The sequence below is a fragment of the Schistocerca cancellata genome, chromosome 8 (genome assembly GCF_023864275.1).
Source record: "Schistocerca cancellata isolate TAMUIC-IGC-003103 chromosome 8, iqSchCanc2.1, whole genome shotgun sequence".
In the NCBI taxonomy this organism is placed as follows: domain Eukaryota; kingdom Metazoa; phylum Arthropoda; class Insecta; order Orthoptera; family Acrididae; genus Schistocerca; species Schistocerca cancellata.
In genome coordinates this window covers 52,803,932-52,817,323 of record NC_064633.1, presented here as the reverse complement: position 1 = coordinate 52,817,323, position 13,392 = coordinate 52,803,932, and the positions used below count along the sequence as shown (strand labels likewise).

At 35.6% G+C, this 13,392-nt stretch overlaps 1 protein-coding gene across 1 annotated transcript in view; it reads left to right on the top strand.

The window, feature by feature from the left end:
* LOC126095334 (ras-specific guanine nucleotide-releasing factor 2-like) overlaps positions 1-13,392 on the top strand; it is a 1,914,760-nt gene that overhangs the window by 1,307,856 nt on the left and 593,512 nt on the right. Inside the window, exons 10-11 of the mRNA XM_049910139.1 lie at positions 73-199; positions 3,606-3,712. Coding sequence (XP_049766096.1) covers positions 73-199; positions 3,606-3,712 — 234 coding nt within the window. The remainder of the gene's footprint in view (positions 1-72; positions 200-3,605; positions 3,713-13,392) is intronic.

The window sequence follows — 13,392 nt, the reverse complement described above, 5'->3', positions numbered from 1 at the left end:
TGTTCTTTTCCGTTTTGATTGTAATGCAGTATTCTGAACGCTTCTAGTAACGTATTTTGTATGTTTGTGCAGGTAGCCTCATACAAATACCTTCCGAGAAACCCAAGTCATCACGAAGCCGTCTGACCAATTTCAAGAGCGAGAAGGAAGCTCTCAGGCAGTGTTTTCTCTTCTCCAATCACCTGATCCTTGCCACAAGGTCAGTACCGGCATTTAAACATCGTACATCAGATTGCAATGTGCGATGTGTAAAACGGAAGTTTGATTCTTTCATAAGAGAAAAAGTAACTTTGGCAGCTTGACGATAACGAGAAGGCACTTGAATTGCACGTTGCCTGTGAGAACAATAATAATAATAATAATAATAACATAGTAAAAAAAGTGTAATTAATGTTGCAGTTTGCCCTATTTCTACACTTCCCTTAGCAAAACTCTCATGTTAATATCCATTAATGCCACTAAGTGTATTGTACGAAACATGCAATGGCCAAGTACTGAACCACTTTTACATGTATGCAGGAAGTGTTACCGTTATTAACGGTTTCACGTACTGTTAAACAATAGCAATAATAATAATAATAATACAATATCTGATCATATATATGGTTGAACAATCAAAGCTGTTTTGTTTAATAATATGAAAACCAGTACCAATGTAAAGCGCATTATGAAGCCAACTTAAACAGAAAAAAATTATTCCTAACTTCTGATTTCCCATTAAAGTACAATATGACCCTAATCAACTTGCAAAGAGAATTGAACCAAACATCTCTCCTGTTTAGCCAAAATAAGAAAAACGTAAATTACACATGAAACTGATATAAATAATTTTTTTTTTATTTTCACTGTTGGCATTTAGGTTTTCATGTAGGGCTTTATTTTAAAATTATCATAATAGACCTACAGAAAAATATTTTTAAACCAGTTGCATTGAGACACATAGAAAACATAGCAGATTTACACTAAGTAGTGTACTGTATTCATATTCATTATACACTATGAAATGTTCAGAGAATAAATGGCATGTAATGGTACTGCAACTAGTGCATTTCACATTATAAATACAAATGTTTTAGTAATTATTCAGTTTTGTTTATATTGTTCTAGCATTTACTATGTCACAAATATACTACACCTTCAGGACAGAAGTAAACACATTTTTAATTTTTGTCCTGACTGTAAATATTTATTTTGTTTTCAATACACTCATACAATTTTATTGATTCTTTACTGATGGCAACATATTCTGTCATATTTCAATGTTATGCATAGACATTACAGTGCTTTCTGGATCACACATGTAGCAGGGTCATTTGGAATATTTGTAAAATAGGGGTAATTGATAACACCAGTTATAGAATTTTGCTGAAGAGATGTTTGGTGTTATTGTAGGCAACATTGTTTTTAGCCATCATTTTTTATTGAGACATTCCTCTCTCTTTTTTATTGTTAAATTTTGTTAATTATTGAGCTTTTATGTTGATGTGTCTAGCAGTTTTCTACCTCCATATTTTGGAGGAAGAAAAATTATATTTTTCCTTTATTTAGTGGTAAGTTGAACACATTTATGAAGGTATTTTTTCATTTCCAAAGGAGATTATAATAATAAAATTACTTAAATTCAAGCTAAATACAAATCATTGGATGTTTACATTTACCCCCTAAAAATTACAAAGTGGGGTGATTCCCACTTACTCCACTTTGCAATTTTTTGGGGGTAGGGGGTAGATACTGAATAGAAACTGGAAAACAAAATAAAAAAGGTGATTTTATTTCCTATCAGGTTTTGAAAAAATGCCAAGGACCTACATTAAAAGTGTTGAGGTTGTAGTTACACTGTAAATGATATGTCAAGGATAGTGCATGATGTTATATGTAAAGTTATAACATTTAGGAATTCAGAAGCAACCTATGGGTTCCCAAACTTAAGTCATATGCCACTGAATAAAATGTATGCCATTCAATAAAATGGTGGAAGTGATATTTTCTGACAATCAAGAATTAAAGAATAAAAAGAAGTTAAATCTGGCCCTTCACACAGAATTTGTATAACTTGGGTGTTGTCAAACTCTTTCTCCACATATTAAAGGTACGCTGCCAACTGTTTATTTTCTCATGCAGAAATGGGAATGTGAGGACAAGGAACTTAGGTCACTGGAACAACAATATGTTAAACAGAATTCATCAAAGACTCTATTTAAAGGTGGTCATCCTGGTAAGGGTTAGTGTCAGGTCTGTACAAAACGTGGTCCCTGTATTTATAAGAAGAAATCTCAGCTCCTTCAAAAATCTCGAAAGAATGCCAGAGATCCATATATAGTTTATACCTTCAACAGTGAAATGAGTCATTTGCATTAAATATGAAGGCCAAATGTTAATGACAAAGAATGCTTTGCCTACAGATATGATGGATCTGGATTTGGCAGCAACCCAACTAGGGTAAGAGCTCTTGGGGAAGAGCGAAAGCTGCTTCTACTGGAACAGGTATGGAATCAACAATTATTTTGGCCTGTGTTGCTGCAAATGACACTTGCACAACTTGTATATAATGGTGGTGCATTTCAGGCTCGATGGACTTTGGGGAGTACCTACCGAAGGGTGCTTTTTGTTGCTTCAAAAAATGGGTGGATGGAGGAGCCTAAGTTTTATCATTGGTTCACTACAGCTTTTATCCCTCACAGACAAATATGCCATACAAATCATCAATTACCCTGTCAAAGTGCACTGTTTTGCCATTTGATGAGCATGCTAACCGTTTCAGTCTAAGACTATTGAAAATGGTTCTATTAAATAATATTCATTTAGTATGCTTGCTGAGTCATTTACCTAACATAGTACAATCCCTTGACAAATATGTGTTTGGTTCTGTTAAATCCAAGTGGGGAAAAAAACATAGTCACATATTTTTGTTTTTGTATGTTATATTTATGTGTGCTGACAAGAAGTATATTATTACCCTGATTTCAATATTATTTGATGAATTACTATCAAATATAGCTTATGTTGAAATATTTAATAAATTACTTTCAAAAATCGCACATTTTGGAATTTATAATACATATTGGTTGGGACAATTGTAAACTCTGTTGTTATTACTCAGGAAAACATCCAGAACTTGCTAAACAATGTTGGTTTAAAGTTATCACAGCTGGAAAATCCATACCCAAACCACACTTTGAGATAGCCGTTTCCATTTAACCCTGACTTAAAAATGGGAGCACATAGTGTAAATGTAAACTTATTATGATGTCAGTTATAATCAATAGACTGATGAACCCAAGTGTAGAGTTTGTATTTCAGACCTATTATGTCTTAAAATTACAAAAGTAGGTTGTTTAAATTTTTCAAGTCAGTAATTACTTCAAATCAAAGTGAAAACTTCTCATATCATTTCCAGTTACCCTGTCTGACCCCTCTGGGAGAATGTAACTAGTTGTGCTGAAGCTATCTGTTATTGAAATACCAGTACCTCTTTTGTATAACGTTGTTAACTTTATTATTTGTAGTAAAATATGATTACTTTTTCCTTTCTTGTATTTTAAAGAATGTGTCATTGTGCACAATGAAGAATACTAATACATTTTCATAATAAATTATTGTTACAGGACATCAGGTGGGCGGTTACATCTTGTTCCAGAAATTGGAAAAATTCCTCTGGCAGATGCAATCCTTATTGAAGATCCCAGTGAACATGGTGCAAATGATGATGATGGTATGTATGTTTGCTTACGCGTATTGTCAGACACATATAACTAGTCTTGTTTTCTGACAGTTGCCCGACAGTATCTGTTTGTCATGTTCATATGTTAAAGACCGAAAAGGAAAAATATCTTGGAGGAGACTTATGTTTAATATTTTGTTGTGTTTGGTCAAATCAGTAGGCAGTGGGAAACAAATTGCAAGCATAGTAAATAAAATGTTATGGGATGTTTGTATTGCATCTTCTGATAGTAGGCCAGTTATGGTTAGTGAAGTTATGATAGTGAAGAAGATAGCAGTGTGTTACTGGTTCTCAGGTGTAGGCTAGCAAACAGTCTGTAATATTTTCAAGACTTCACAGTTTCTTTTAAGATTTTCATGGAAATAACAGTACAAGTAAAAGAAATAACATGAGATGAATGATGTGTCACTGTTGTTGCTTTTAGAATGAAAAGGATATTAATAAACAATTGAAAATCTGCATGTTTTTGAATACCAAAGTTCTTTACTGGTCAGGGATCATTTCTAGTTGTTATTCCCTTGCCTTCCTCTCCTATATTTTAATGTAGAATATAAAGCAATTTTTTTCCTTCTTTTCTTTTCAATCAGTCTTCTGAATATATCTAAAATGAAAGATGGTTATAATAGAAGGAAACATTCCATGAAGGAAAAATATACCTAAAAACAAAGATGATGTGACTTACCAAATGAAAGTGCTGGCAGGTCGACAGACACACAAATGAACACAAACATACACACAAAATTCAAGCTTTCGCAACAAACTGTTGCCTCATCAGGAAAGAGGGAAGGAGAGGGAAAGACGAAAGGATGTGGGTTTTAAGGGAGAGGGTAAGGAGTCATTCCAGTCCTGGGAGCGGAAAGACTTACCTTATGGGGAAAAAAGGACGGGTCTACACTTGCACACACACACACATATCCATCCACACATATACAGACACAAGCAGACATATTTAAAGACAAAGAGTTTAATGTTTCCTTGTATTATATATATATATATATATATATATATATATATATATATATATATATATATATATATATATATATATATATATAGGGAAACATTCCACGTGGGAAAAATATATCTAAAAACAAAGATGATGTGACTTACCAAACGAAAGCGCTGGCACGTCGATAGACACACAAACAAACACAAACATACACACAAAATTCTAGCTATCGCAACCAATGGTTGCTTCATCAGGAAAGAGGGAAGGAGAGGGAAAGACGAAAGGATTTGGGTTTTAAGGGAGTGGGTAAGGGGTCATTCCAATCCCGGGAGCGGAAAGACTTACCTTAGGGGGAAGAAAGGACGGGTATACACTCGCACACACACACATATCCATCCACACATATACAGACACAAGCAGACATATACAGAGGCAAAGAGTTTGGGCAGACATCTCTGCCCAAACAAACAAAATTCTGTTAGAGCTACTGATAGCTTTGGGAGAGCCAGCCATGACAAAACTCTTCCAGCTGGTTAGCAAGATGTATGAGACAGATGAAATACCTTCAGACTTCAAGATATATAACAACTCCTATGCCAAAGAAAGCAGGTGTTGACAAGTTTGAAAATTACCAAACAATCAGTTTAATAAGTCACGGCTGCAAAATACTAACATGAATTCTTTACAGACAAATAGAAAAACTGGTAGAAGCTGACCTTTGGGAAGATCAGTTTGGATTCCGTAGAAATGTTGGAACACATGAGGCAATGCTGACTCTATGACTTATCTTAGAAGATAGATTAAGGAAAGGCAAACCTACATTTCTAGCATTTGTAGACTTGGAGAAAGCTTTTGATAATGTTTACTGGAATATTCTCTTTCAAATTATGAAGGTTGCAGGGGTTAAACACAGGAAGCAAAAGGCTATTTACAATTTGTACAGAAACCAAATGGCAGTTACATGAGTCTAGTGGCATGAAAGAGAAGCAGTGGTTGGGAAGGAAGTGAGACAGGGGTGTATCCATCACTTATGTTATTGAATCTGTATATTGAACAAGCACTAAAGGAAACAAAAGAAAAAAAGGAATTAAAAACCATGGAGAAGAAATAAAAATTTTGAGGTTTGCTGATGACATTGTAATTCTGTCAGACAGAGCAAATGACCTGGAAGAGCAGTTGAATGGAATGGACACTATCTTCAAAGGAGGCTATAAGATGAACATCAACAAAAGCAAAATGAGGATAATGAAATAAAGTTTAATTAAGTCAGGTGATGCTGAGGGAATTAGATTCAGAAATGAGACACTTAAAGTAGTAGATAAGTTTTGCTATTTAGGGATCAGAATAACTGATGAGGGTCAAAGTAGAGAGGATATAAAATGTAGACTGGCAGTGGCAAGAAAAGCATTTCTGAAGAAGAGAAATTTGTTAACATCGATTATAGATTTAAGTGTCAGGAAGTCTTTTCTAAAAGTATTTGTGTGAAGTGTAGCCCTGTATGGAAGTGCAGCATGGATGATAAATGGTTTAGGCAAGAAGAGACTAGAAGGTTTTGAAATGCAGTGCTACATAAGTATACTGAAGATTAGAAGGGTAGATCACATAACTGATGAGGAGGTACCAAATAGAATTGGGGAGAAGAGAAATTTGTGGCACAACTTGACTAGAAGAAGGGACCAGTTGATAGGACATATTGTGAGGCATTGAGGGATCACCAATGTAGTACTGGAGGGCAGTGTGGAGGGTAAAAATCATAGAGGGAGGCCAAGAGATGAATACACTAAGCTGATCCAGATGCATGTAGGTTGGAGTAGGTACTTGGAGATAATGAAGCTTGCACAGAATAGAGTAGCATGGAGAGCTGCATCCAACCAGTCTCTGGGCAGAAGACCACAGCAACCACAACAACAACAACAAGTATACAAAGAACTAAATATGCATATATGGTACTAAATTTCACTACAGTATCTGCATATTGAGGTAGCTGTGCTGGAACTTTCTGAAAGTGGTGGGGGAGAGTGCAGCTTACTCATCAGTATCTCCATATGTTACATAGGTAACAGTGTTGAGATCAGAAAAAGGAGATTATTAGAGGTATAAGAACTTTATGTGACATTAATAATTATTCATTATGAAAGATATGAAGTCTGAAGCTGAATATTTGTCACTGACTGCTCCATAGCAGTGATAGATACTAAATGCTTTTCAACAGGTTTGGTAATTGATTAATTATGAAATAGTTTACAAAAATTGTTCAGTATCATGTAAGTGGACAGATTTTATATTGCTTCTCAGATAAAGCAGTCAAGATTATTAGTTTTCTGATACAGTCTCTGTATTTCCTCTTAAAAATAATGATTAAGGATCACAAACAGTTGCATGAGGTACTTATACTACACTAGCTGTTACCCATAGCAGCACTTGCATGTCAATAAAATAAAGTGAGATGTGCTTAAGGCTTTATTGGGCAGAAGATCCAGTTTGGGGTGTTCGGCCACTTAAGTCTTTTTATTTGACATCTATTCGGCGAATTGTCCGTCAATTATGATAAAATGATAAGGTCAACACATACACACACAATTATGAATGGAGGAAATTTGACCCAGCTGGATATCAAACCCACTACCCCATGATCTAGGCTCAGCAATGCTTTCCAAAAGACCATGAGCTGTTGATGCTTATGAATAGTTTTGTTATTATGACTGATGGTGTTAGTACTAAAATAAAATGTTCACTTTCTAAAATTATTGGATAGTGTATAACTGGTGAAGAATGAAAATAAATAGTAGTTCCGTATAGCGTCTATTATGTAATGTTTGAATGTCCCATAATGTCAGCTGCACTCACGTTTTTGCTTGTTATCTGCAGCTGCACTTGTGTGACATAATCAAGTGCAGCCTCACTAAAAGCTTCTGATACATTTTTCATGTAAAAGCACTCTCCATTTGTCACACCCCCTTTAAAGAACGTCATTGTTGTAAGTCTTCAGGCATCTCAGAAGCTATAAGAGATGCTTGACTCTCAGCAACTAAAATGCATTGGGCTTGAAACTGATATTAGAGGTATGGATCACATGCATCAGGGATCATATAAGTAGTGTATTCATTACATTGAACTACATTATACAGAACCACATCAAACAATAAAAGCATATCTGCAAATGTGATAAAGTTCAGAAGTCAAAGTATAAATTGCATTTTTCAAAGAGTAATTATTGTTCCATATTTTATGTTATAGTCTTCAGATCAATAAATATTTATACTACACACTAGCCTATGTCCTTCCTCAATGTTCCAACTATTTTCATAACAAATTTCATCAAAATTGGTTCAGCGATCATGAAAGTGCAACAGGCAGAGTTACTTTTGCATTTATAATATTAGTATGTGCATACATGGTACAAAAATATTATGTATTCAAAATTTAGTTTTCAGAGGAGATGCAAAAACACTTTTTGACAAAAAGTCAAAGTGACACCATTTTTCTGCTGAAGACCCATGAAAGTTTTGCTGCTAGTGGTGTTCAGAGATGGTGTTCAAACTGTTGTGCAATGAATATTATCCTAAAGATGTTGCTGAGAATGTTGTCCACTTACATAATGCACAGCTGCATCTGCACCCTAATAATTGTCGAACAAACTGAAAACAACCAGGTGCTTCACAAATAGTGGCTTCAGCTTCAGCCAAATGAACAATGTGACTTTCTGGAATGTCAGTTGGTGTCTCCTACCCTAAACAGTTCATCTCTCCTCACAAAAAAATACATAGGAGTTCATCAGCTTCTCCAAAACAGCATTCATCACATAGCAAGTTGAACACTGTCACTAAGCATCACTAGCAACAAAACCTTCATGGACCCCTTGTGAGGTAACAGTGCTCTTGTAACATTTTTGTCACATAAATAAGTGTTTCTTTTTATCTTCGCTAAAATTTTGTATACATGGTTTTTACACACCCTATTTTATGTCACAAGACTCATTTGGACAGACCTATGGGAGGTGATTCGAGATCAGAAGCTGATGTAAACCATATTTTGTTTTTGTGTTCCAAATTTGACAATGAACCATCAAAATTTCTGAGGACTTTGATGAGTATGGGTTACTGTCTCCCTCAACCAACATCTTCTCCTTTGGTATCCAAAGACATTTGTCTGTATAAAGCAATTGTCCATTTTCTTATGAATATGGGGAAACATCTCTAGGATTTATATTTTCATTTATCTGTATCATTTATTATTAAATTTAAGAAGTATTGTGAATTAATTACATAAATATGTCTACTTTACTTATTACTCTATTTGTTAAACATCTGTTGAAGTAAAAGTTTGAGATGTCCACTCTGTAAATATGCATTTTTTTTTGTTTTCTTTGTACAATTATGTTTCCTGTGTAAACATGTATGGCTAAATAGAGTACAAACTCTGGAGGCCAAATAAAACAAAACAAGCAAACAAACAAGACTATGTATATATCGGGTGTTCAAAAAGTCTCTCCACAGTGCCGTATGATTGTTAGCTGCCATATGATTGTTCGCCTGCCCTGGTTACTTTCCTTCTAGTGGACTCTCCCAACATTCCACTGTTTTGCTTATCTCAGCCAGCGTCAGTAGTATCGTTGGTGTGTGTCATTATGTGTTGACGCGAACATTTATGTTTAGTTCCTTTGTTCGTTTGTTTCATTTTTGTCACTGTTAAAGTGCTAATCATTGAAGAACATGTCGTTTTAGTCAAACAAGTGTTCAAGGCTGGTGGTAAATACACAGTTCCAGTTTGTCAGACATTTCATTCAGTTTTCCCGGAGACAATACTCCCACATCGCAACACTGTGCAAGATTTGATTAACAAATTTCGAAGTACAGGTTCAGTGACAGATGCACCGAGAAGTGGTCATCCTAGCATTTTGTCTGAGGGTAAACTACTCGATATTTCTGATAAAATGTCCAAGAGTCCGAACAAGTCAGTAAGAAAACTTGCCCAGGAAATCGACGTTAGTTTCGGAACGGCCCACACAGCCCAAATTAGAACTTTTCCCATAAAAAGTCGTAGTTGTGCAAGAACTGAAAAATACTGATCATTGCAAGAGACTGCATTATAGTCAGTGGTTCAAAAATTTCGTTCAACAAAATGGAAAGGGTATTCTTAATGAAATGTTTTTCACTGATGAGGCGTGGTGTCATTTATCCGGGTACATGAACTCACAAAATTCTCATATGTGGAGTACCACCAATCCATTGTGTATTCATGAGGAACCACTTCATTCTGTGAAAATAGGAGTTTGAATTGCAATTTCTAGAAGTCGGATTGTGGGTCTCATATCTCTCAACAAAACAATAAACGCACAACAATGCTGCAGTGATATTCTGTACCCATTCATAGGTGAAGTTGTGTTAAGTGAAATGCTGAACGGTTATTTTCAACAAGATGGTTGATGCAGCTTGTGTTTCAATGTCACTGCTTGCTGATGTTTTTGGTGATTGCATAATTTCACAGGGACTTTGCTCTCCACAATCACCTGACGTAACACCACCTGACTTTTTCTTCTGGGATGCAGCAAAAGCAACTGTCTATAAAACCCATCCAAAATCCATCAATGAATTGAAAACTGCAATATCCACTTTCACTGCTTCTGTTACAGAAGAAATGTGACAGTTTGTGTTTGGAAACATGATTAGACGAATTGAATTGTGTATTCAGCAACAGGGGGGCACTTTCAACATTTAATGTGAAAATTTGTAAGTAAAAATGAATATTCAATAAATTAATAACTTGTATTTCACTGAGTTTCATTTTGGTATATTCACTCCGGCATACAGCACGCGTGGCCATTTGAACAAAATAGAGAATGTCCTAAAAGTTATAAGATAAACATCGAGGAAATAAAACAAAGACAGTTGAATGAATAAAGTGAAATGCAGCTGTGAAAACTACACCATTACACATTAGCAGTTTTTAAAAGGGGATTGTTTTCCATATGAAACACACCAGGGAGAATATATATTGTGGAGTGGGTGTGTCGATTTCAAGTTTCTTAAAAATATTTCTGCTTGTGGCTCTAGGATGGACTCCACCCATCATTTTTATGGCTCTTTGTAGCAGTTTTTTAGCAAGTAGCGGATTTCCCCAACATACGAGTCCATGTGCCATATGGCATGAAAATAACCATAATAAGATGATTTAATGGTTTCCATATTTCTCAAATCATCAACTATGTTACAATGATTTGAAAATTGATCTTGGCCCAAAACTAACCATCAAATGAATAAAAAAGTAAAATTTGCAACTTTGGACTGGTTTTTCGTTCTACAAATTAACAGAAGTTGCTGATCCATAGCTATTCTTGCATGCTGGAAGTTCAGATCCAGGATGTTGTTTGACCAGTTTCATTTGCTGTCAGTATTTACAAGCCCACGTATTTTGAACTGTCCACCTTAGCACTCTGCTGGTCACCAAGCATTTGACCTGTTTATTTACCTTCAGAGTTTATGTGAAATTGAGTATAGTTTGTTTACTGTTGTTAAGGCAATCATTTACATTAATCCAGTTCACAGTATCCCCAAAAACCTTATTAGCTAACACCTCAAGTTTGTCTATTGAAACATTAATAAGCTTCATAACGTCATCAGTAAAGATGATGAATTTACAATTCTCTGTAAAAAGAGGTAGATCATTAATAAAAATAATAAAAAGTATGGGCCCCAGAATGGAGCCCCGAGGCTCTCCATATGAGATGGCACTCCATTCTGATGATGCTGAGACACCTTCTCGTCTATCCAGTACATCTTCTCTATTTTGAGGCTATGAATCAAGCCACTTCCGTGCTGCACCAGTTATACTTAGATATGTAGCTTTGTGTAAAAGTATTTGGTGACTAACAAGTCAAACACTTTTGATAGGTCACAGAATATTCTAACCATCTTCATCTTTTTGTTGGTGGACCTCAAAACACTGGAGGCAAATGCGAAAATTGCATCTTCCGTTGATAATCTCTTCTGAAATCCTAACTGACTTTTGCTGATGATATTTATGCTCACTGAGGTGCTTCACAATCCTAGCATGCTCTAGTTTCCCTAAAACTTTGGAAAAACTTGTTAGTAGTGAGACTGGCTGATAGTTTTCACTGTCCGCATTATTTCCCCCTCTTATACCGAGGTTTCGCAACTGCATACTTAGCCTTTCAGGATCTGGTCTCTGCTTAGTTGATGCATTGAAAATGTGGCAAAGGATTTTAACATGTATGGCTGTAGCAGTATTTTAATAATATGCTACATGTGTTGCCAATTCCAGTAGTGATTTTACTTTTCAAAGATTTAATGACTTATTCAAAACCCATAATAATGACTGCAATTAATTTGTGCTGCGCTAGGTTCACTGGCTTGCAGAAAATTCATGGCTTGGTTTATGGAGCCTTGCAATCCTATTTGTTCTGTTACTGTTAAGAAATATTTTTTTACTATATCAGCATCTGTTTTTGGATCACTAACAAAATGATCCTCATTTTTTACTTACATATTTTCACTGCAAAATGCACTTTTCCCTGTTTCCTTCTTTACAAAATTCCAGGTAGTTTTTACTTTATTGCTTGAATTATCAATTTCTGCCTTCAAGAACATCTTCTTTGATGCCTTTATGGTTTTTTTAAGAATTTTACTGTACAATTTGTAATGTCTAATCTTATTCAGATCCTTTGATCTCTTGGCTGCTGCATAAAGCTCCCTTCTTGTTCTACAACATATTTTGATGCCTTAGTAATCCAAGGACTGTGACCTTAATTGAACATTTTCCCTCACTAACTTTTTAGGAAATTTTTCCCCGACTTCTAACATCATTGATAAATGTATTAAATTTGGAGTTTATATCAACAGCAACATATAGAGGAGACGAGTCCACATGCTGTAGTTGATGTTTCAAGTTTCCCTGGTGTGTTTGTTTACAGTCCTAATGATTTTCCAAATGACATGTACTTTTCGTTGTATATTTATTTGCTTTATGATGAGGAATTGTCCATCATTATCAGAGAGGTCATTTATAATATTTTTCACAGTTAAATTATTATATGCATCTGTAGTTATAGATATGGTGCACTATGTGATCAAAAGTATCCGGACACCTGACTGCAAATGACTTACAAGTTTGTGGTGCCCTCCACCAGTAATGCTAGAATTCAATATGGTGTTAGCCCACCCTTAGCCTTGATGACAGCTTCCACTCTCACAGGCATACGTTCAATCAGGTGCTGGAAGGTTTCTTGGGGAATGGCAGCCCATTCTTCATGGAGTTCTGCACCCTCTTCAACTGTCGGCAGTCTCTGTCAGTAAACAGACGAGGTCATCCTGTATGGTTTTGTGCAGTACATGTCCCTTCACATTTCCATTTCATTATCATGGTAAATAGTTTGGACAAGAAGAGAATAGAAGCTTTCGAAATGTGGTGCTACAGAAGAATGCTGAAGATTAGATGGGTAGATCACATAACTAATGAGGAAGTATTGAATAGGATTGGGGAGAAGAGAAGTTTGTGGTACAACTTGACCAGAAGAAGGGATCGGTTGGTAGGACATGTTCTGAGGCATCAAGGGATCACCAATTTAGTATTGGAAGGCAGTGTGGAGGGTAAAAATCGTAGGGGGAGACCAAGAGATGAATACACTAAGCAGATTCAGAAGGATGTAGGTTGCAGTAGGTACTGGGAGATGAAGAAGCTTGCACAGGATAGAGTAGCATGGAGA